Genomic DNA, 24,329 nt, shown 5'->3' with positions numbered 1-24,329 from the left:
CCAAGAGGACATGTGGGGCGCTCCCCTATCCGGACTCCCTCAGGGAGAAGCACACAACACTCGCGAACATCACACCCCGGACGATAGCATATCCTATCCGGATATTCTGTCCAGATCATTAACTAAAGTGAGCAAGCCTTGCTACGTCATTCCAACAGCCTGCCACAGTCCACGTTCCGCCGCCCTCCGATGATGTGTCCAGACGCCCTGTCCGAACATCTTTTACAGGGAGGATTCCACACTCCTTGCATTCCGGATTTGCTTATGGCAAAGGACTTCAAAGCTTCAGTTCTTCATATTTCTGAGCTTTCCATTGCTTTGTCATGGATTCCAAAGAACTCTCCTCAATCACAGATTGCTTTGGTGATCAAAAAGCTATCAAAACACCAAAACTTAACACAATTTGATTAGAATTGATTGTAAGGGTCCTTAATATGTTAATTGGGTTAAAAAGTAATAACTACTACTCAAAAGTGTTTAAAAGAGTTAATTACAAGCTATCAAATAACACTTTTTGAGTAGTAATCACTCCCCCCAACCTTTATCAATAGTGGCCTAATCTGTAAGGATATTGACTACCTTAGGAGATCACCTATAGGTCAAAAGTCTCTTGTTGACTTTAGCATAAATTCATTATCCTCTCAAGGTTGAGAGTCCATGTCGTATAGTAGCTTGGTGAATCATGACAATTGATAACCTTACATTTTAATTCACCGTAAGTCCTACCAGTGCTCTCACCATGGGAAACCCATCCTGACAACCAACATAAGTCAGCACTATAATCTCTATTAGATTGCCAAAATCCATAAACTAACTATGGACTACTTATTTACTTACAAGGAACACATGACTTATATCTTTTGTACAACTCCTAATGCAGCTAAGTCGTGCACAATATAAGAGATATGAGTGTATATGCTTAGATGATCAATTAATGTATATAGGATAAAAAATGAGAAATCAAGAAATATAGATAAATAAATTTATAAATGATTCTCAATTTGCTACATCATGTCATGCTTTATAAGGCTTAATCCCAACAATGAGCACAATCACATGAGTGCAAGGGACTTATACAAAGGACCAAAATTAGCTAATAGCTAGCAATATGATAGTAATGACTAAAATCTCATGAATGGCTGCAAACATGTTTGTAATTATCCAAATCACCATAATGGCTAGGTAGGTGACCTTAATGACCAAAATTGCCTAGAAAGTTAAGGAGATTATGATAATGGCATTATTTAATTTTATATTGAATAACATATTTAATTTATATATTAAATAACATAATATAAAAAAAAATTTATAAAATTTAAATATTTTAATCATGAATATTATTACGAGATCAATCGAAAATGATAAATGATCCTTGAAGAGTACAAATTTTGAAAATTTCTAACAAGGATGTGTTATATCAAAAGACCACAGTAACCTTAAATATCTCCCTTTTTTAACACTTTCTATACAATGCCTCATCTTTCCGCTTAATACCTTGTATAAGGAAAAAAAATGAAGATTAAACCGTTGAAAATATGCAAATATTTTTTGTGATAACTTATATGATTTTTTTTTTTTAAGATTATTATATTAAAAATTAAATTTTAAAAGTTATATCTTTACAAAACAAATGTTACACAATTTTATTATCGATTCAAACTTTATTTTAATATTAAATCAAAAGTCATCTTACCAAAATTCTTTTACATTTGAGAAATATAATTTTTAGAACCTTTTATTAATTTTGAAAAATATAAAATGAAGAAAAAAAAACTTCAAGTTTAATAGCATTTTTATTTATTATTTCTTAATTTTATCAATAATAATAATAATAATAACCAACTCAAATATTTCAAATATTGAAAATAACAATAAAAATAACTCAACTTAATCCAATCATTTTAAGTGTGTGCAAATTTTCAATACACTTAGCTTTATTACAAATATAGGTATTACTCATAGATAATATGATGTGTTGTGATAAAACCTAATATTATTGTGTTTAGAATATATTAGAACTTGTTTGTGTTTTGCATAGCATGTGCAAAACACACTACCTTTTCATTTATTTATTTATTTATTATTTTTAATGCATGCTTAAGGCATTTATGAGAAATTATAAACAAACGGATGTGTCGAGTACAAGAGATACACTTATTATTAGCTTACAACATGAGCTAATATCATACGATAAAGCTACCTCTAACATAATTAGATTTATTACAAGAGATAAATATGATATAAATATATTGAATGTACAAGAAAAATGTACTAAAAGCAATGTTTTCAGAACCGGATCGATCATTAAACCGGAAAAGTTATCGGTTCATGGTTCACTAGTCGGATCGATGATCAAACCGCGGTTGAATCGGTGACGTCATAAATATACAATTTATAAATTATTAAAATTTAAAATTATTATAAAAATAAAAATAATAATTTATATATTATTTAAAAATTAAAATTTTATTTAAAAATCAGAAAATTAGTTTCAAATTAGAAATTTAAATTAAAATCATAATTTTAATTTAAAATTTAAAATTTTAATATTTATTTTAAAATAAAAAACTTATTTTAAAATAAAAAATTTATTTAAAATTGTAATGTTTTTAATTTTACCATTAAATCATATCTCATGCAATCCATGTAAATCCATATAAAATGTATTAAATCATATCTCATATCATCCATGTAAATTCATATAAAAGGCATTTTTTTACTTTATCAATTTGAGCTCCCAATCTCCCACCCTCGCACAACACCATTACTGTGAAGACTAATAAATAAACAAAAAAAATTGAATATTAAACATAATATCATAATAAAAAAACACATTAAAATTATTAAATATAAAACATAAAAAAATAAATTTAGAAAACATCAACTGCAGCTATTGGGCGGAGTCAGAAAGCGCACATAGTCGGGTTTTCCGGAGGGGCATTTTGACCGCCGATGAAGGAGGGGACTTTGCAGTAGGAGGTCTTACAGTGCAAGGGAAGAAGAGAAGAGAGGGGGGATGGTTACGCCAGGGCGGCCGAGCAAGCGGGCATGCCATGTAATGGCCGGGGAGACCACCAATGGGAGTTGGTGTGGGTGTCGTGGCGCATTAGGGGGCAGTAGCTTCTTCACCTTCAATTCAAATGGACATGGAGGGGTTAATTTGTTTTTATATCCTCCAAAACGGTGTCGTTTTGATGTCAGAAGCATCAAAATGACGTTGTTTTGATACTGTAAAATTTTTTAAAAAAATTTAATTGAACCGTCCAATTCGGATGGAACTGGTTGGTTTGTTCGGTTCGTCGATTGGACCGTCGGTTTGATTCCAGTTTAACTTATTTTCAGGCCAATTGATCAGACTGGACCGAATCCACGACCACCAGCCGATCCAGTTCAATTTTTAAAACCATGACTAAGAGTACAATGTTTTACAATATGACCTATTATTGTTATTATATAATTAAAACTTAGTGAGCTAGATTAAGTGATATAGACTTAAAATGGGTTATTAAAATTTAGTGAGCTAAATTAAGTGACCTAAAAATCAACTCAAGTTACTAAAATTCATAAGTAATTAAAACCCAATAAGTTAGATTAAGTGATGAAAACCTAACATGAGTTATTAAAACTCAGTGAACTAAATTAAGTAATCTAAACCCTTAAAGGGGTTCAAATCACTTAAGTTCATAAAGGAAGTATATATAAAACTCTTAAATTATGTCAGGTTGGTGGGATATATATACATATTCTAATATATTATATCTCATTGGATATGAAATGCATATCTTAAGATATGACTTCCAATAGGATATGATATTTTTGGATATTAAATCTAATATAGTTGATATCATTAAGTAACATATCTAATAAGATATGTAATATTATTCTTATATTTAGTTTATAAAATGAATAAAAAATAAAATGGAATGTACATTATCTTTCAATATTTAAAGTAAAAATTATATTATATTTTAATACTTTCTATTTATATATTGATACCTAATAAAAGCCAATATGATATCTCATTGTTCATCAAATATGTAATGACAAGTATTTAATAAATGCCAATATGATATCTCATCGTTGATCGAATATGAAATGACTTAAATAACCCGATTTATATTATCACAACCTTGAAAAAAAAATAAATAAATAAAAGTAATTTTTATAGGGATGGATAGGAGGTTATTTCAATGATGGATAAGGTGTATTGATGAATTGTAAGTTAAGGTGTGTGTCATGCGTTGCGTAGGCTTTTATCCAACAATTGTCCAAATGTATGTCATCTTAATTATTAAATGATATTCCAATCAATTATCTCCTTGCCATCAACCACCAAGGAAATCAACATGACAGGATATTATTAACCATCTAATTTCTATGTAATTATTTACAAGATCCTTCAAATGATTTTAAAATAATAATAATAATAATAATTTAACAAATTAAATAATAAAATCAATGTGATTTTTTATATTTGTTAATTAATAAAGGGTTGTTTGACAACCGTTTTTTTAAAACAGTTTTATATTCTTCAGAACAAGAATTAGAAAAATATGTTTAACAACTAAAAATTATTTTTTATTTTTTTCTATGAGTTGTTTTAAAAAATAATTTTACAAACATGCAAAATGATTAAAAATAAAATATTAAATATAAAAATAATTTTTAAAACATATTTAAAAATATTAAAAATATTTTAAATTTCTAAATAAACTTTTATTTTATAAAACATTTTTCAAAAAATGTTTTTTAAAATTATTACGGGACTCTAATTTTCCCGCCATTTAGTAAGTCAAATTGATGAGAGTAAGAAAGAGGGTTTGTCTCCTAATAATTAATAATTCCAAATATAATGATAATATCCTATTTTCATTTTTTGCAACATTAATTCCAAGATATGGTAAAAAAAAAAAAAGAAAATAAAAAGGAAAAAAGAAAACCAAAAATAAAATAAAATATGAGATGGGTCCAAAAGGCCGTTCTGTGGAAGGTGAAAAAACCAGTTTCCTATAACGTCCCAAACTCTTAAATGCTTACACGATAAGCTCAAATCCATTTTATCATTTATATTAGATATGTTGTACAGTGGATTGTATAGAAATTGGTAAGGCATTTTCTGGGTTTCTATGTTTATGGCGATGATGAAGAAGAAAGGCGACCGTCTGGTCTTCGCCTACTACGTAACTGGTCATGGCTTCGGCCACGCTACTCGCGTTGTCGAGGTATGATTGTTTGCAAAAACTCATTTTTTGTTTTTGATGCGAATGATGCTTTCTTTGCTTTATTGAGTGAATTTTGGATGCAAGGAAGTTGATGAGTGAGTGAGTGGAATGCTAATGACCATGGTATTCTGATATGTGTTTTTATTTTATTTTTATTATTTATTTATTTATTTTTATTTTGGTCGTCTGAAGAAATTTTGATTGAAACCCAGTTTGATTTGGGTATGATCACAATGTCAGTGATGATGATTTGGGGTTTTATGTGATGTCCGACCTAAAAATTCATTCAATTCAATTCAATTTTGTCATGGGGTGGTAGTCAGAAATTTCTTTTTGGGAATATTAGTGTTCAATTAATGATCTCATTCTTTGGGCAGTTGTGAATTGAGATGGTTGGTTATGATGCACAGGTTGTTCGTCATCTCATTGTAGCCGGGCACGATGTTCATGTGGTTACTGCTGCCCCTGACTTTGTTTTTACATCAGAGATACAGTCACCTAGACTTTTCATCCGCAAGGTCCATAAATTTTAATTCTAATTTAGTGTTGCTAAAGGCCTAACCTATGTTGACATAGAAATGAATTCATTCTTTTTGTCCTCTGAATCATTTTTAATGTCACTACTTTCCATAGCCTTAAATGAGGTGCATGACATATCAAATATCCATATTATATTTTTTTAAGCCTGAAACTGTGTCTTGATGTACTTCATGGAAGAACAGGTATTGTTGGACTGTGGAGCTGTTCAAGCAGATGCTCTTACAGTTGACCCTCTTGCCTCCTTGGAAATGGTAAGGTCTAAGTTATAGAGTAGAATAGCAAATGTTATCAGTAAAAATCATATGGAATGGTGGAAATCATGCCCATATCAATATATTAGTTGCATAACCATTGCACTATTTTTGTTCATCTTAACTCCATTTTTCCTCGTGGTCTTCTGGAATGATTCATGTTTTCTCATTTTGCTTAATTTAGTATTCCAAAACTGCTGTATTACCTCGGGCCTCTATTTTGGCAACAGAAGCTGAGTGGCTGAAGTCTATCGAGGCGGACTTAGTGGTACTTGAATCCTCACAATCAATTTTTCTTTTCTTTTGCTCTAGCACTTCTATCTTATTAAGGATCATATCTTAATGAAGTAAAATATTGTGATATACATAGAAGTTCCTGTAGGATTTATTATCTTCTTTCTTCCCAGTTAGTAAGAATGGCCTTTTGGTGACACTAGTTTTTTTTTTTTTTGTGGAAACAGGTCTCAGATGTTGTTCCTGTTGTGTGCCAAGCAGCTGCAAATGCTGGAATTAGCTCTGTTTGTGTCAGCAACTTCAGGTAACTTGTTAGTCTGGTACACATGTGACTGAACCCCTATACTCTTTGCTATTTCCTAACTAGTCTTGGATATTAAAATGAAAATAGGCCTTGCAATTTTCAAAGAATTCAATTTCTGATCATTAACTTTGCATTACATATTATAACTTACATTGGAAGAAGATCATGATTTTCAAAAATTTTCTTGAAACCTGTCATTGATTCTTTCAAAGTAATATTTCACCTATGATCGCTTAGTTAATAGTGAAGAAGAATCCGAACAATTTATGAAGGTAAAAGCAAATGCTAAAATTGAGAAGGATACACATAGCGATGTAATTTCTTATATATTAGAATGTGCTCAATTACCTTGTCCAAAACAAAGTAGGAACACTCCCAAATGTTAATAAAACTGGAGATATTGAAACTAGGGAAATGTTAGAATGAACATATTTACACAAGTAACACAAACATGAATCAAAAGATAAATATATACTTAGTATGGGTGCGTAGGCAGGAGATTCTGTATCTCAGTCAAGGGAATTTGGAGGGTCATAGCCTCAAACTTCGTTTAAAGCTTTAGGCTATGTCATCACCAAAATGTTTAGATATATAAGAAGCCAAACAGCAAATGCCTATAATCAAGTAAGAGTGCAAGGAATTATAGTAAGCATTAACATTTATTTTTCTGAATGCTGAATCAATTTTGGGAGTAACAATGTATAGTGAGAACTCATTGAGTTTCAGGAAAATAAGCAATCTTGCCTTGACCAGAATAATATTTATGCTTCATGCAGCCATAGTGTAAGAGGCATGTTATTTACTATTATTGTATGATTACAAAATCTAATAATGTCTCATGCAAATTGAAAGTAAAGTTAGCATGATATACAAAGAGATTCCAAAATCTTAGAAAGTCTGATAAATTCATTTCATGCCTTAAAATGTGATAATTTATCTTGTTATCAGTTTGATCTCTCCCTCTCCCTCTCCCTCTCCCTGTCTCCTCTTTCTCTCCCTCCATTTCTCTCGCCCTCTCTCCTCTCTCTCTCTCTCCCTCCATTTCTCTCACCTCCTTCCTCCCTCCCTCTCTCTCTCTCTCTCTCTTTGTCTCTCTCCCTTTCTAGCCCTCTCTCTAATGCTCTCCATGGTGTTGGCAGTTGATAAATTTATATTTAAATTCTAAGGATTGTTAAAGTTTAGAGTTTTGTTGGAAATTTTTCCTCAATCATTTACTGATTCTCCTCTACTTTCAACTTTGGCAGTTGGGACTTTATTTATGCAGAGTATGTGATGGCTGCTGGATATGACCACCGTTCAATTGTTTGGCAGGTGACTTATAAGTTATATCTGTTCCCTTCTTACATGGATGATGAGGTTGTGGTTCAACATTCACTCTATACATTTGCATTAACTTGGATTATCAAACCTTTCCAAGTAATTTTTCTTGTAATGATCATAATATCTTCTTCCTTTTAGATTTGCTGTTTTTGGGCTTCCCACCTATTCCTTAGTTGCTTTCCTTTTTCCATACTAACCAAATAAGGTGTTAAATAGCCAGTCATTACAATGTTTGAGTGAATCAGCCATATAGACATTGGGGAATCCTTGTTCTATGGTTGTTTGCTACTACTTATTCCTTCTGCTTTACCCTAATGAAGTGTAAATATTGAAAACACTTGTTATTCCTCATGCTTTACCCTACTCATTAGTCATTTATTGTCTCTTTCATAGTTGAAAAATATTCTCAAAACTAAATAACAGAGGCAAATTTTTATGAACTTGAGGGATTTTTAAAGAGTTTTCATAAAGGAAAAGCTATTCCATTTAAAGTTATTTTTGAATGAATGTTTCTTGTTGTATTTCTTTATGTTTAATCTGATTGCATAGATTAATTGATTCTTGTAATGTGTATCAACAGTAAAGCTATGGATAGAGATCATAAGAAGTAACATGAATACAGATCACCAAGGATTTAATAGAGGGGTATTTCTCAAAATAGAACCAAATGACAAAAAGGAATTCATTCAACTTAGAACTAGTTAGGATTGAGGCATTGTTGAGTTGAATAAACTTAACAGGTACCAAATGTTCCTTTTATGGAACATGTGATAATTAGAGGCATGTTGATGGTTACCACTTCCTATGGCTTTGATACTATTGCTTTACTATTTCGATGAAATTTATCTCTTTTAACTGCGCTTTCATTTTTATGTTTTGCCTTCATTTTTTTTTTCCAAAATTAGAATTTTATTATGATTTTAGGTAAAGAACTATATAAAGACAAACCAACTGGAATATGCAAAATCATTTTATGGCTTGGGAATATGATTATTTGTTATAGTCATCAAGATGTTATATACTTTTATGTAACCACTTCGTATGGCTTTGATACTATTACTTTACTATTTTGATGAAATTTATCTCTTTTAACTCTGCTTTCATTTTTATGTTTTGCCTTCATTTTTTTTTCTCCAAAATTAGAATTTTATGATGACTTTAGGTAAAGAACTATGTAAAGACAAACCAACTGGAATATTCAAAATCATTTTATCGCTTGGGAATATGATTATTTGTTACAGTCATCAAGATGTTATATACTTTTATGTTTTACATAATTTTTATGTTGATGTTTAAAATAATAAACTAATGATGTATTGTTCACGTTTTCTACTAATCACAATGATATAGACATGACTGAAGACTTCTATTTTCAATGTTATGAGGTTTTTGCTTATGCATTGGAAGTCTCTTAAACAGTTTCTGAAAATATGTATGTAATATTGATTACATACATATCTTCTCATTGTCAGAAACATTTCATCATGCAAAATTGAGTGTTATACTTTTCTTCTCATGTCTTTCATCATATACTTGATGAAGACGTGTTACTTGCATGGTTGTAGAGAGTATATAACACATGAAATGATAAGAAGTGGAATGATAGAGGAAGATTCCTATGTGCATGGTTGTGGAAAGTACAACTCATAAAATGTTAAGTGGAATGCAATAGGATGTTGAGTGAGAATATAGAATATGGAATGATCAGAATTGGTGAGAGAAAAGGGGTCTATAAGTGATTAGAAAAGTAAAAAAGGTCTAATAATTTACTCATGAGACCAGCAAAACATGGACAAGAGAGGATCTCTTTATTTACTTAGTAAATAGCATTGACACTTCCTGGTCAGATTATACTACTTCTTTTACTTTACTATACGAATCAAATTTTATTCCTACATTCTAAATTTAGTTGATTTTCAATTATTTATGCAGATTGCTCAGGATTATTCTCATTGCAAGTTCCTAATTCGTCTCCCAGGATACTGTCCAAGTATGTTGGCTTGATCACATTTTTTGACTTCGTTTCTATTTTCTTTTTCTTTTTTTTTCCTTACTGACACGAAATATGGGATGAAAAATAATAAGTTCTCTCTCTATTAGATTGACTATACACATGGTTTATATAGGAGATTACAAGAGAAGAAATAGGAAACAAGAGACATAATAGGAAACTAACTTATTCCTAAACTAACTTATTTCTAAATCATAAAACTATCTATTTACAGAAATAGAAAACTAATAAACCTATCTATTTACAGAAATAGGAAACTAACATAATAGGAAAAAAAAATTCTCCTATTCTATTTATAGCTCAACACTTCCCCTCAAGCTAAGGAATAGATGTCTTTCATTCCCAGCTTGAATACAAGATCGTGAAACATTGAACTGTTCAGCCCTTTTGTTAGAATATCAGCTAATTAATGTTCTGATGGAACATAGGACATACGCACTACTCCTTCCTCTAATTTTTCTTTGATGAAATGTCTATCAATCTCAATATGTTTTGTCCTATTGTGTTGTATAGGGTTATGAGCAATATTGATAGTTGACTTGTTGTCACAATAGAGCTTCATAGGACCATCCCACTTGATTCTCAAACCATCTAGAATAATCTTCAGCCAAAGTAGTTCACACAACCCTTGAGCAATGGCCCTAAACTCTGATTTTGCAGACGACCTTACTACCACATTCTGTTTTTTACTTCTCCATGTTACCAGATTACCTCCAAGAAAAGTACAATACCCTGTAGTTGATTTTCGATCCACTAGGGAACCTACATAGTTAGCATCGGTGTATGCTTCTAGAGCAAGAGTATTATTCTTCTTGAACAAAATTCCTTTCCTGGGGTTGCCTTTCAAGTAATGTAGCACCCTGTAAGCAGCTTGAAGATGAGGTTCTCTTGGATCATGCATGAATTGACTAATCACGCTCACCGAGTGGGCGATGTCTGGCCGAGTGTGAGCAAGGTATATGAGTCTACCAACCAGCCTCTGGTACATTTTTTTATCCACCATTGGTTCCTCTTTAGCTTCTCCCAACTTTTGGTTTGGATCCATTGGGGTAGAGACTGGTTTACACCCAATCTTCCCTGTTTCTGCCAATAAATCAGTCACATACTTTTGTTGAGAGATGAAGATCCCTTGTGTGGAATATGCCACCTCAATACCAAGGAAATACTTCAGTTTCCCTAGTTCCTTTATCTCAAACTCTGTTGCTAATCTCTGCTTCACTTCATGATTTTCTCTCTCATCATTTCCAGTCACTATGATGTCGTCAACATAGACTAGAAGAGCAGTTACTCCCCCTATAGCTGAGTGCTTAATGAAGAGAGTGTGGTCACCTTGGCTTTGTTTGTACCCAAGCTCTTTCATGAATTTTGCAAATCTCCCAAACCGAGCCCTGGGAGATTGTTTTAGCCCATACAGGGCCTTCTTTAGCTTACACACCGTGTTACCTGTGTTTTCCTCAAATCCTGGTGAGATGTTCATGTAAATCTCTTCATCTAAATCATCATGAAGAAATGCATTCTTAACATCATACTGTAGGAGTTGCCAATTGTAATGGGCAGCCAGTGACAACAGGATTCTTACAGTATTCATTTTTGCAACTGGAGCAAAAGTCTCCTGATAATCAACTCCATAAGTTTGAGTGTACCCTTTGGCTACCAATCTTGCTTTATGTCTCTCTAGAGATCCATCAGCCTTATATTTCAATGTGAAAATCCACTTGCAATCAACAATGTTTTTCCCTTTCAGTCGTTCAACAATCTCCCATGTTTTATTCTTTTCTAATGCACTCATCTCCTCTCTCATAACATTCTTCCATTCCCTTTTTGTCAATGTCTTAGAAACAGTGTTAGGAATGATAGTGGTGTTTAGACTCACAATAAAATTCTTGTGGGCTGGTGATAGGTGCTTAAGAGACACATAATGTGATAGTGGATAAAGTGGTCGATTAGTGCATTCTCTGGTGCCTTTTCTGACAGCAATGGGAAGGTCTAGGTCTAGGTTGTCTGTTGAGTCAGTGGAAGTTTCACCAGGTTGTGTATGTAAAGGTGGGTCTGATCTTACCGTGATTTCATTCCTAAGGTCTAAGTTGGATTCTTGAACCTGCTTTTGTTCTAGAATGACCTTTTCCTTTGAATACACCTTAGGAAACCGTGGAAAATTGTGAGTGACACTGGCTGGAATAGAGGATGACACAGGTTCTTCATCACCATGGGTTGAGACATGAGGAAAATCAAGAGGTTCAAAGGACTCATAAGGACTATCTTCCATCATTGTAATCTCCCCTTGAAGAGAGCACTTGTGGAAAAAAGGTTTATTTTCTGTGAAGGTGACATCTGCAGAGATGTAAAATTTTCTAGCTGAGGGATTGTAACACTTGTATCCTTTTTGAATGGATGAGTAACCAAGGAAGACACATTTTATGGCTCGGGGGTCTAGCTTGTCTCTATGTTGGCTGTGGACATGAACAAATGCAATGCACCCAAATACCCTATGAGTGAGCCCATTTGAGGTTCTGAAGTATGGATAGAAACTCTTAAGTATCTCGACGGGGCTTTTGTTGTCTAATACTTGTGAGGGAATTCTATTTATCATGTATGTGGTAGTAAGAACAGCTTCCCCCCAATAGGAATTAGGAACATTCCCTTGAAAGAGTAAGGCTTGGGTTGTGTTGAGTAAATGCCCATTTTTCCTCTCGGCTACCCCATTTTGTTGGGATGTGTTAACACATGATGAGTCATGGAGAATGCCCTGTGATTGAAAATAGGGTGACAAAATCTGGTTGAAGTAATCTCTAGCATTGTCTTTCCTAAAGCTTTTTATTTTAAACCCAAATTGGTTTTGAACCATTGAGTGGAAATTAGGTATAACAATGCTAACATTAGATTTTTGTTTAAGAAGAAAGATCCATGTAACCCGAGTGCAGTCATCAATTAAGGATACAAACCAACGAGCCCCAGAAACATTAGGTATAGTCGAAGGACCCCATATGTCACTATGAATCAAATGAAAAGGATGAGAACTTCTTTTATTGCTAATAGGAAAAGATACACAAGTATGTTTTGCCAATTCACAAGTTTCGCAATGAAACTCAGAAATATCTAATCCTTGGAACAAATGAGAAAACATGACCTTTAAAACCCTAAAAGATGGATGACCTAGACGTAGGTGATACAACCAAATGGTATCTTTATTTGAGGAACTGAGAAGAGACAACGACAAATTATTGCTAGTTTTCTGAGATGATTCAAGGTGGTAAAGACCGCTCATTTCCTTAGCAAGTCCAATCCTCCTCCCTGAGCCTTGTTCTTGAAGAACGCAATAAGAAGGGAAAAAAATAGCATAATATTTAAGATCATGGGTAAGCTTTTGAATGGAAACAAGTTTGGCCGACAATTTTGGTACATGGAGGACATTTTTAAGAATAAGGGTAGGTGTGATGTATATGTCTCCGAAACCTACAACGGTAACTAAAGAGTCATTGGCCACTACAATTTTCTTGTTACTTGGGCTTGGGGTATAGGTATTGAAAAGTTGAGATTTGGAGGTCATATGGTCTGTGGCACCAGAGTCTATTATCCAAGAGTCATCATAAACCCTATGTGAGGCATTTATGCAAAAAGAGAATGAAGGTGTACCTGAATTTTCCAACATCTTCCACGAAAAAACCTGATCTCTTGGAATTAAGGCAGATCGCGAAACAAAAAAATCAACAGCAATGAAGGCTGGTAAAAGAACACGTGAATAAAAAAAAATCCAGCTATGAAGGCCAGAAAAATGGCGATGAAGGCCAGAATGATGCCCAGGTCTTAAAAACCTACAACTCTGATGCCATGACACGAAATATGGGATGAAAAATAATTTCTCTTTCTATTAGATTGACTATACACACGGTTTATATAGGAGATTACAAGAGAAGAAATAGGAAACAAGAGACATAATAGGAAACTAACTTATTCCTAAACTAACTTATTTCTAAATCATAAAACTATCTATTTACAGAAATAGGAAACTAACATAATAGGAAAAAAAATTCTCCTATTCTATTTATAGCTCAACACTTACCTTTTTTATTTTTATTTTGTTTTCACTTTTTTTTTTTGTTGCTAATCCCTAGGGTTGAGAAAAGACTTTGTTGAATTCAGTCTTTGATTCCTTTTTATGTGGGCCCTTTTGTATTGATATACTTGGTTAGGATATCTTTTCTGGCGAGTTTTTTGAGATATACTTGTTGACTTTGCAGTGCCTGCTTTTCGTGATGTTATTGATGTACCACTTGTTGTAAGGAGGTTGCATAAATCTAGAGCTGAGGTGTGGTTTACAGGACATCTATAAAGTTATTCATTAGCATGGATTAATTTGCTGTGTACTCCTGTAGTAATCTTCTTATGGTGCAGGTCAGGAAAGAGCTTGGAATTGCAGATGGTGTAAAGCTAGTTATTTTCAACTTTGGTGGCCAGGTAAGATTTATACGATAAATTTGTCTTGTTAAAATAATGAGATTGGGCCAACTTTACTTCCAAAATAATTCAGTTAAACCTCATTCTTATCATAGAACATCCAACATTTAATGGAATTCAGTTAAACCTATTCTTATTGTTGGAAAATCTGCCAATTTGAAATTCTGCTAATGTGGGTGGCAGACTATTGAATATTTTTCCAGCCCATCTGAGCTGTAACTATTGTATAGTTTTACATTGAATCTTCTAGGATTTTTTCGTTTCTTAGCATTCTTCACTTATTTTATAGCATAATCATAGGCATTATTTCTTAGGGTATTTTTATACAATTATTCTGTATAAATTCATATGTAATCCTATACAATAAACGCAGCAGAAAGCATTTCACACAGGCTTCTAGATTTGACTGAAAACATGTTATTAGAGCTAGAATTTTCTGTCTAATCACTAGCATTCTCAGTGTCCTTTGCCTTCATTGCCATGAATTTTTTTCCAGAACATATCTCATCAATTAATTTTCTTTAACTTCTGTTAGAAACTGTCGCTTCAGATTAGGCCTTCAATGTACCTATTTTTTTTATGAGCTCCATATCCCTTCTTCACCTCATAATGTCAAAAAATTCAAAGGTTGATCCTTCAATATCGAGCCAAGCCACAATTCAACAATCAACACCACTCACTGAATTCTAAAATATAGTGGGATCCTTTAAACTTAATGGTAGAAATTATTTAGAGTGTTCACAATTGATAAAGACTTATATTAAGGGAAAAGAGAAGTTAAGCCATCTCATTGGACCTGTGGTGGGCAAAGATGATCCATGGTTTGTCATGTGGGATGAAGAAGACTCTCAAATCATGTCATGGCTTTGGAACTCTATGCAACCAGAGATAAGCCGCACATGCATGTTCCTCTCAAGAGCCAAGGAAATTTGGGAGTCTGTGTATCATACCTATTCTAAGGTAAGGGATGCAACCCAAATGTTTGAACTAAAGACAAGGATTCACAGCACCAAACAAAGTATTCTTTCCATAACTGAGTACTGCAATGTTATTAAAAGTCTTTGGCTTGGACTTGATCAATATCAGAATTTAAGAATGCAGTGCAGCATAGCTGCAACAATACATCAAGAGTTCATTGAACGAGAGAGGGTGTATGATTTCTTAATAGGTTTGAATGTGGAATTGGATCAAGTAAGGGTGCAAATTCTTGGGAAAGAGCCACTACCATCTCTAAATGAAGCCTTTGCAATCGTTAGAGAAGAAAGAAGGAAAATATAATGTTAGAAAAGGGAAGCACCATGAGTAGATTTGCTTTAGCCATCTCAAAACTAGGTGAAAATGAAGGGAGTGTTACGGTTAATGTTGCAAACTCTGGTAGAAATGAAGGTAAGAAAACAAGTGAGAAAGAGTCTTTATGGTGCAGCTATTGCAAGAAAATAGGCATGCAAGGGAGACATGTTGGAAGCTCTATAGTAAGCCCTTAAATTTCTTTAAGGGGAATGGGGGTAAAGGGGTTAATTCTGGCTATAAATTACAAGTCAATCTTACTGAAATTGGAGAAAAACAGCATAAAGAAAGCTTTGGCCAAGAAATGGAGCTCAACAAGGAGGAAATTAACAAACTTAAACGATTTATTTCCAAGATAGGAAAACCTGAGGGACATAGTCATTTTGCTCAAACAGGTAAGTATTCCTTCTCCTTAAGTGCCTCTAAAATTCAGTTTTCTAGCCCTTAGATCATTGATTGAGGGCTTTCAGACCATATGACCAATTCTTCAAAAGTCTTTTCTAGATACATTCCATGTTTGGTAAATCAAAAGATTAAAATTGTTGATGGTACCTTAGTAACTATAGCTGGTCAAGGAGATGTCTTCTTAACATCTTCTTTAACATTAGAAAATGCCTTACATGTTCCAAAATTATCAGTAAATTTGTTGTCTATTCCTCAAATTACTAAGGACCTAAATTGCTCAGTCAACTTTACACAATCTGAATGTTCTTTTCAAGACCTTTTTATAGGGAAAGTGATTGGGCATGCTAGAGAAGAAGGGGGATTGTTTCTCCTTGAAGCTGAAAGTGGCACTACATGTCTTACTCCTCATACCTATTTATCAGAACATCATACTCCAGCCAAGGAACAAGTTTGGTTATCCCATTTTCATCTTGGTCATCCACCTTTTTATTGTTGAAAAAAATATTTCCTAATATGTTTGAAAAACTAAATGTTCAAAACTTCCATTGTGATGTTTGTGAGTATGCTAAACATCACCGTGTATCTTTTTCTTTAATTAACAAGAGAAGTTTTATTCCTTTTAGTTTGATCCATATGGATGTTTGGAGACCTACTAAAGTTCATAGCATTTCTAGGGTAGGCTGTTTGTTTTATTTGTTGATGATTGCACTCAGTTTACTTGGGTATATCTCATGAAACAAAAATCTAAGGTTAGCACAATCTTCCCCATTTTTGATAACATGCTAAAAATTCCTAGGAATGAGGTCAAACAATGGAAGAGAGTACTTTAATCAATACTTTACACCTTATCTCCAAATGAAAGGAATCATTCATTATTCCTTTGAATGATACTCCCCAACAAAATGGGATAGTCGAGCATAAAAATAGGTATCTATTAGAGATCATTAGAGTGTCTTTCAATAAGTGCCTCTTGGATAGTTTTTGGTGTCCTTATAGAATTTAGTTTTCAAACAAAGGTTGGTAAGAAGGTGATAATTTTTCAAGGGAAACAACTCAAAGGGTGTTGAGTACATTGTCTTTTTTCTTTCCTAAGGGCAATAGGCAAATCAAGATCATTAAGGCTAAGGAAATCATTGCCCCTTTTTTTGTGCATTAAGATCAATATAATTAGTACCTTTTTTCTAGTTGAATGACTGGGACATGTGGAGTTTCTGGGGCTAGTTGCTTCCTCCTTGAATAGACCTTGAGTGGCACTTGAAGATCCTCCTATGAACTTTGCATATAGGATTCAAATCTGGGTAACTCGGGGACTAATGGCAAAAGGGTAAACTCAAACTCATGGAATTGATTACTGTGAAGAGAGAGAGAAAAAAAGGGAGAATCCCTAATTATTGTTATTGAAAAACTGTAAAGAATACGCATTGGACTTGGGTATATATATACATGCTAGTGGGACCCACAATACAGTAAGGAAAGAAAAGGAAAAGGAAAAGTAAATAACCTAAATAACTATACATTATCTAACAATTACCATGAATCCTTGGCACCTATGGAAAAGATAAATACTATTTGGATTCTATTATCCTTAGCTACTAATCTTGATTGGCCATTGCAACAACTAGATATCAAGAATGCCTTTCTACATGGAGACTTAAAAGAGGAAGCCCATATGGAAGTGTCACTGAGGTTGGAAGAAAAATTTGAAAAAGGCAAAGTATGCAGGCTCAAGAATGCTCTTTATAGACTTAAACAATCACCTAGAGCCTGATTTGGAAGATTTACAAAGGTAATGAAAAGTATAAGATACTACCAGACTCAAGGGGATCATACTGTATTCTTCAAACAACAAAAATGAACAAGGTAACAACCCTTTATTGTATATGTTGATGACACAATCTTGACAAGAAATGATCCTGCAAAAATGGAAAAGTTGAAAAGGCAACTAGCTATGGAATTTGAAATCAAAGACCTAGGGAAACTCAAATGCTTCCTAGGGATTGAAGTTGTACACTCTAATGAAGGAATTACAATCTCACAATAGAAGTACATTCTAGATCTACTGAAGGAGACATGAATGGGTGGTTGCAAACCAATAGAACAATCTCATAAGCTAAATGAAGGAAAATGAAGCACTTCGGTGAATAAAGAAAGATATCAACGCTTAGTGGGGAAATTGATATACTTAGGTCACACAAAGCTTGACATAGCCCATGTAGTGGGTGTGGTAAGTCAATTTATGCATAATCCTGGAGAAGTGCACATGGAAGCAGTATTTAGAGTGCTAAAGTACCTAAAGTCTTGACCTGGACAAGGCATTCATTTTAAAAAGGGAGGGAGTCTAATCTTAGAAGCATAAATGGATGCTAGTTGGACTAGGTTGATAATAGATTGAAGATCAACATTAGGGTATTATACGTTTTAGGACGAAACTTAGTAACCTAGAGAAGAAAGAAGCAATCGATGGTAGCAAGGTCTAGTGCAGAAGTGAAATTCAAGGCTATGGCACATGGAGTCTGTGAGCTTCTTTGGATCAAGATAATACTAAGTGACCTTGGAATCAAATGGGAAAAACCAATGAAACTCTACTATGACAGCAAGTTAGCCATCAACATTGCAAACAATCCAATGCAACATGATCGAACTAAGCACAAGGAAGTGGACAACTTGAAAATGGGTTGATTTGTACTCCTTATATTTCCTGTAGAGGGTCAGTTGGTTGATATTCTAACAAAAGGGCTTCCTACTTAGCTGTTTCAAACTATCTTAAGCAAACTGGAAATGAGAAATATTTATTCATTAGCTTGAGGGGGAGTGTTAGAAAATCTGCTAGTTGGAAATTTTGCCAACTTGGGTGGTTGATTATTGAATATTGGAAATTCTCTCTTTTGGAAAGAGAGAAATAGAAGATCTTTTAAGAATGTGTAACTTTCTATCCAAAGGTTGAAATTCTTGTTTTTGTGTAACTTGTTAACTTGGATCAAGTTGTTTATAGGTGAAAGATTAATGTTCATAGTTGATATCATTAATTGGTTGGGGTCGGTTTAAGGAAGGGAGTAATTTTTTGTTTTCTTTTCCTTTTTTTGGCGCTTTTTAGCAGTTGTTGTATACATCATGTGTAATTTTATTTTATTTTTTAATTAGAAACAAACATATGTAATAAATAAGAAAAAATCAAACATGAGAAGGATGAGAAATTCTACTCATGAAGTACAGACCAAATAAAAAAGAGTTAAGTAAACCTCCTCTATATAAGAAGCTATACAAAACCTACAAAAGCCTATATAGGTGTGACAACTCCTGGCCCTAGAAACCCTACCTTAAGGGGTGCAAATCGACAACCAACTAAGTTGAATTACACTCAAAGGATAAGGTTTAAAAATGTCTATACAATAAGTCCAAAAAGAAACAAAGAAATGAAATGCATCCCACATCATCTCTGGCGTCTTCCAAGTGTCCTCAAAGATCCTAGCGCTCCTCTCTCTCCACATAATCCACAATAAAGAGAGACATTCGATCCTTCAAATAGTCTTCCCTCTAATAGTGTTTCCAAAAAACTTGAAAGAAATCACCATCATATCACGAATAATGTCTAGTTGAACCCACACCATCCCCGCCTATGAGAAAATCCTATGCCACAATCCCAAAGTAATCAAACAATGTAAGAAGAGATGATCAACCATCTCACTACTACTCCTACAAAGAATGCACCAATCAGGGCTAAGGGCTTTGAAAGGTCTTCTCAACTGTAGCATGTCATTGGTATTTATCTTCTTATGTGCCACTAACCAGGCGAAAACCATGACCTTAGAGGGTACTCTTGATTTCCACAAAAAATGAGCTAGGTAGAAAGGAGTAGAATCTAAGAAATTGAATAAGACTAAAAGAAAATATTTTACTGAGAAACCTCTTGAAGAGAATAGAACCCAAGCTTTTGCATCTAAGAAGGAGTCAAATGAACATGGGAAAGTAAAGACATTAGTTTTTCAGGATCCTCAATCTCCACATCTGTTAGATTGCGGCGAAAGATAAGATCCCAAGGCGTAGAAGTATCATTACTCAATATGGCTGAAATGGAAAGGTTTTTAGTTGTGGTGACTCTAAAAGTCTTGGAAATTGTGAGCATAATGGTTGGTCCCCCCACCACAACTCTTCCCAAAAACGAATTTTGGTCCCATCACCCATTGCAAAGTGGGTGTGTATAGAAAAAATTTGGAGAATATGTGCAATGACCTTTTAAGGGTAACAATGTGATCATTTGACTATATTGTTGGCATCCATCCATTGGAGTGTGTCCCATAGATATTCAAGATAACTTGATGCCAAAGGGCAAAACTTTCCTGAAGGTACATCGTGTGTACTTTGGTGTGTCCTTTTTAGTGCTTTTTAATACTATTCTCGTTTACTGATTAAAAAAAAAATTCCAACCTATTGAGTTAAAAAAATATAATTTTTTATTCAACCTATTTTCCACTGCATCAAACTCTGATTTATAGAGTTAGAACACATGTAGGACAGAAGCTAGAGATAACCTCTTGGCTGATCTGAAATCTATGAACAAAAAAATAAATTAAAAAATAAACAACTTGATCAGATAAGATAGTTGCCTAACAAACAAATCTGATATGATATTTTATTAAGTAACACAAATTTAAACTAACTAGAGAGACGTAACCTTTCAACAATCCCCCTCAAGTTGGTGAATAGATATCTATCATTCCCATCTTGTCTACCAAATCTTCAAAACTTTGTCTGGACAATCTGTTGGTGAGTATATCTCCTATTTGTTGCGTGGTTGGTACATAAGTCATGCAGATCACTCCATTTTCAATCTTTTCCTTGATGAAATGCTTATCCACCTCTACATGCTTTGTGCGGTCATGGTGAGCTGGGTTGTAGGCAATGCTAATCGCAACTTTGTTATTACAAAAAAGCTTCATAGGTTTCTCACTTGGTATCTTAAGTTCTTCCAATAGTCTTTGAAGGGGGATCAGCTCACATGTTCCTTGTGTTAGTGCTCTATATTCAGCTTTGGTACTACTCCGGGCCATAACATTCTGCTTCTTGCTCCTCCATGTGACAATTCCCCATACAAAAGTGCAGTATCCTATTGTTGACTTTCTATCATCAATAGAACCTGCCCAGTCTACATCAGCATAAGCCTCCACATCTCTCTTCTCATTTTTGCCAATGAATATTCCTTTTCTAGGTGTAGTCTTCAAGTGTCTCAATATTTTATGCACAACATTTAGATGTTCTTGAAACAGGTCATGCATATACTGACTAACTAAACTTACTGCAAAAGCTATGTCACGTCTTGTGTGAGCAAGATATATTAGTTTTCCAACCAATCTCTGGTATCTTTCCCTATCTATTGGATTACTTGCCTTCATTCTTAGCTTGTCATTCCATTTTATAGGTGTCTCAGATGGTTTGCAACCAAGCATGCATGTTTCCTTCAATAATTCAACTATGCATTTCTTCTGGGATATAGAAATCCCTTTTTTTGTTCTAGCCATTTCCATGCCTAAAAAGTACCGTAGTTGACCTAGATCCTTGATCTCAAAATCTTGCACTAAAAATCCTTTTAGTCGCACTAATTCCTCCAAGTCATCTCTTGAAAGTATAATATCATCTACATATACTATTAGAATAGCCACTTTCCTATTTTGAGAGTGCTTGAAGAATAATGTATGATTTGTCTGGCCCTAATTGTACCCATATTTTTTTATAGACTTTGTGAAGCGATCAAAGCAAGCACTTGGTGACTGCTGCAGTCCATAAAGAGATTTCTTCAACCTACACACTTTTCTACCTTTATAACCCCCATCAAATCCCGAGGGCAAGTCCATATACACTTCCTCATCAAGTTCCCCATTAAGGAAAGCATTTTTCACGTCCATCTAACGAAGTGGCCAATCAAGGTTTGCAACTAGTGATAACAGTACTCTAATGGTATTGAGCTTAGCAACTAGAGCAAAGGTCTCATTGTAATCCACACCAAAGGTTTGGGTAAAACCTTTGGCCTATCTTTCTATGTTGCCATCTGATTTATACTTGATGGTGAACGCTCATTTGCAACCCACTGGATATTTCCCTTTTGGTAGCTCCACAATATCCCAAGTATCATTCTTTTTTAAGGCTTGCATCTCTTCCATAACTACAACTTTCCACTTGGGAATTTTTAGAGCTTCATGAATGCTTGTAGGAACTTCTGCAGCTGTAATTTTTTCACTTAGAGCCCGATATGATGAAGATATGTTGTTGTAGGACAGATATTTGGATATTGGTTACTTCGTACATGATCTAATACCTTTCCTGATTGCAATTAGCATGTCCAAGTCCAAGTCATTTTGTCGTTGCAACATATCTTCTTGTTGACTGCCCGGGAAACCTGAGACTCCTTCACACTTGGGATTTGTTTCCGGTTCAGTTTGTTGGCAGTGCTCTTGGAGTGTGACAACAGGTACTTCCTGAGGAGCCTGATGCTTTGCCTTTCGTGAATAAACATGGAGCTCAGGTTGGTGATTAAGCATGGGCAGATCTTCTCCTGTTCCTAGCTTTGTTTCTGTATTTTCCATAATTGTTAGTGGCATAATTGACTCAGCTGGAGGTTTGGATAGATTTGGTGACCCGGTTGAGATTGGAAGAGGAATAGTTGAGAAATCCCAAAGACAATCTTCACTCAATTTCTCCCCCTGAAGAGAAGGATTTGGATAGTATGACTGGTCCTCAAAGAAAGTAGCATCCATGGTGACAAACAGTTTTCTAGTTTTAGGATAGTAACACTTGTATCCTTTTTGGCATGGTGAATATCCAAGGAAAAGGCATTTTGTGGCCCGGGGATCAAGCTTGGTATTAGTGGAGACATGAGCAAAGACAATGCAACCAAAGGTTTTTATGAGAAGATTTTAGATTAATCATGTGTGAGGATAGGTTTGGAGTAAGATTTGTAAGGGAGCTTGAAATTGGAGAACCCTAGATGGAAGACGGTTTATAAGATAAGAGGCAGTGAGGATGGCTTCTCCCTAAAATAACTTAAGGACATTATTTGTGAACATTATGGCACATGCAACTTCTAATAAATGTCTATTTTTTCGTTCAATTATGCCATTCTGTTGTGGGGTTCCAACACAAGTGCTTTGAACAATTCCATTATTCTTAGGGTAGGTCCTAAGGATAGAGTTAAAGTATTCACGACCATTATCTGTGTGTAGAATTTGTATGTGGGTTTTGATCATTTGGTGAAAAAATTGGAAGGTGTACTCAACATCAGATTTTTCCCTAAGTAGGAAAACCCAACATAGACCTGTATGATCATCAATAAAAATGATAAACCATCTAGCCCTTATGATATTATTTACTTTTGAAGGTCCCCAAATGTCATTATGAATCATTGAAAACTGTTTTGACATTCTATAAGGTCGGATGGGATATGCAACTCATGTATGCTCGGCTGATTGACATATCTCACACTGAAATAAATTTAGATCTTTATTTTGAAATAATGGGGGAAATAGTCTTTTTAGATAAGAGAAGCTAGGATGCCTTAGTCTTTTATTACCATGTGTTTTGCATTTATCAAGTATTTTGTTAAGCACTTTAGTTCCAGGATGAAAATTTTCATTCACAGATGAAGAAGGCTTATTATTCTTGATCTCTTAAGAGAGAGCATTATTCTTCTCAAAGAGAGAATGATGCTCAGATTCAAGAAATCTAATTTTCTCAAGCAAATTAGTCTTTTCAACATTAAGCATATCAATCTTGTTTTTATGAGCTTCAAGAATATCATGATCTTTCATATAACTCTTAATTAGTCTTTCATGCTCAACAACAAGATTATTCAAGAATTCAGCCCTTTGTTCATTAGTAAACTCATCATCATCACTATCACTATCACTATCACAATTACTATCATGCACAGATTCCACAGATGCAATAAATGCTAACAAGTCATTGGGATCATACCTTGCATCTTGAGAGGTTGTGGAAGCACTTTCTTCAGAGTTTGTGTCACTCCATGTTGCTTGCATAGACTTTTTAATATCTTTAGAACTAGGACAATCATAAGCATAATGTCCCAAACCTCCATAGTTAAAGCATCTAACTTTCTTACCTTTGGAGGAATCTTTCCTTTCTTATTGGATGATTGTTCATTAGGTCTTTTTCCTTTTCCACATTCTTGGTTCTTGTAGAACCTTTAATTGAATTTCATGACCCTTTTAATCTTTTTAGCCATATGGGTCAATTCATCCCCAGTTATATCATTTAACATTTCAATATCTTTCTCCTCATTCTCAGAA

General features: G+C 34.1%; 1 protein-coding gene across 1 annotated transcript in view; it reads left to right on the top strand.

Annotated features, from left to right (window-relative positions):
• Window positions 1–5,051: 5,051 nt before the first annotated feature.
• The window catches only part of LOC117925662 (L-arabinokinase-like), a 102,402-nt gene continuing 83,124 nt past the window's right edge, over window positions 5,052–24,329 (top strand). Inside the window, exons 1-9 of the mRNA XM_034844727.1 lie at window positions 5,052–5,222; window positions 5,633–5,740; window positions 5,945–6,013; window positions 6,198–6,281; window positions 6,475–6,551; window positions 7,796–7,862; window positions 9,804–9,861; window positions 14,121–14,188; window positions 14,275–14,337. Of these exons, the coding sequence (XP_034700618.1) occupies window positions 5,127–5,222; window positions 5,633–5,740; window positions 5,945–6,013; window positions 6,198–6,281; window positions 6,475–6,551; window positions 7,796–7,862; window positions 9,804–9,861; window positions 14,121–14,188; window positions 14,275–14,337 (690 nt within the window). The 5' untranslated portion in view covers window positions 5,052–5,126. The remainder of the gene's footprint in view (window positions 5,223–5,632; window positions 5,741–5,944; window positions 6,014–6,197; window positions 6,282–6,474; window positions 6,552–7,795; window positions 7,863–9,803; window positions 9,862–14,120; window positions 14,189–14,274; window positions 14,338–24,329) is intronic.

The sequence above is a fragment of the Vitis riparia genome, chromosome 11 (assembly GCF_004353265.1).
Source record: "Vitis riparia cultivar Riparia Gloire de Montpellier isolate 1030 chromosome 11, EGFV_Vit.rip_1.0, whole genome shotgun sequence".
In the NCBI taxonomy this organism is placed as follows: domain Eukaryota; kingdom Viridiplantae; phylum Streptophyta; class Magnoliopsida; order Vitales; family Vitaceae; genus Vitis; species Vitis riparia.
Note: the sequence above shows the minus strand (reverse complement) of the source record. Positions and strands in the feature narration are given on the sequence as shown.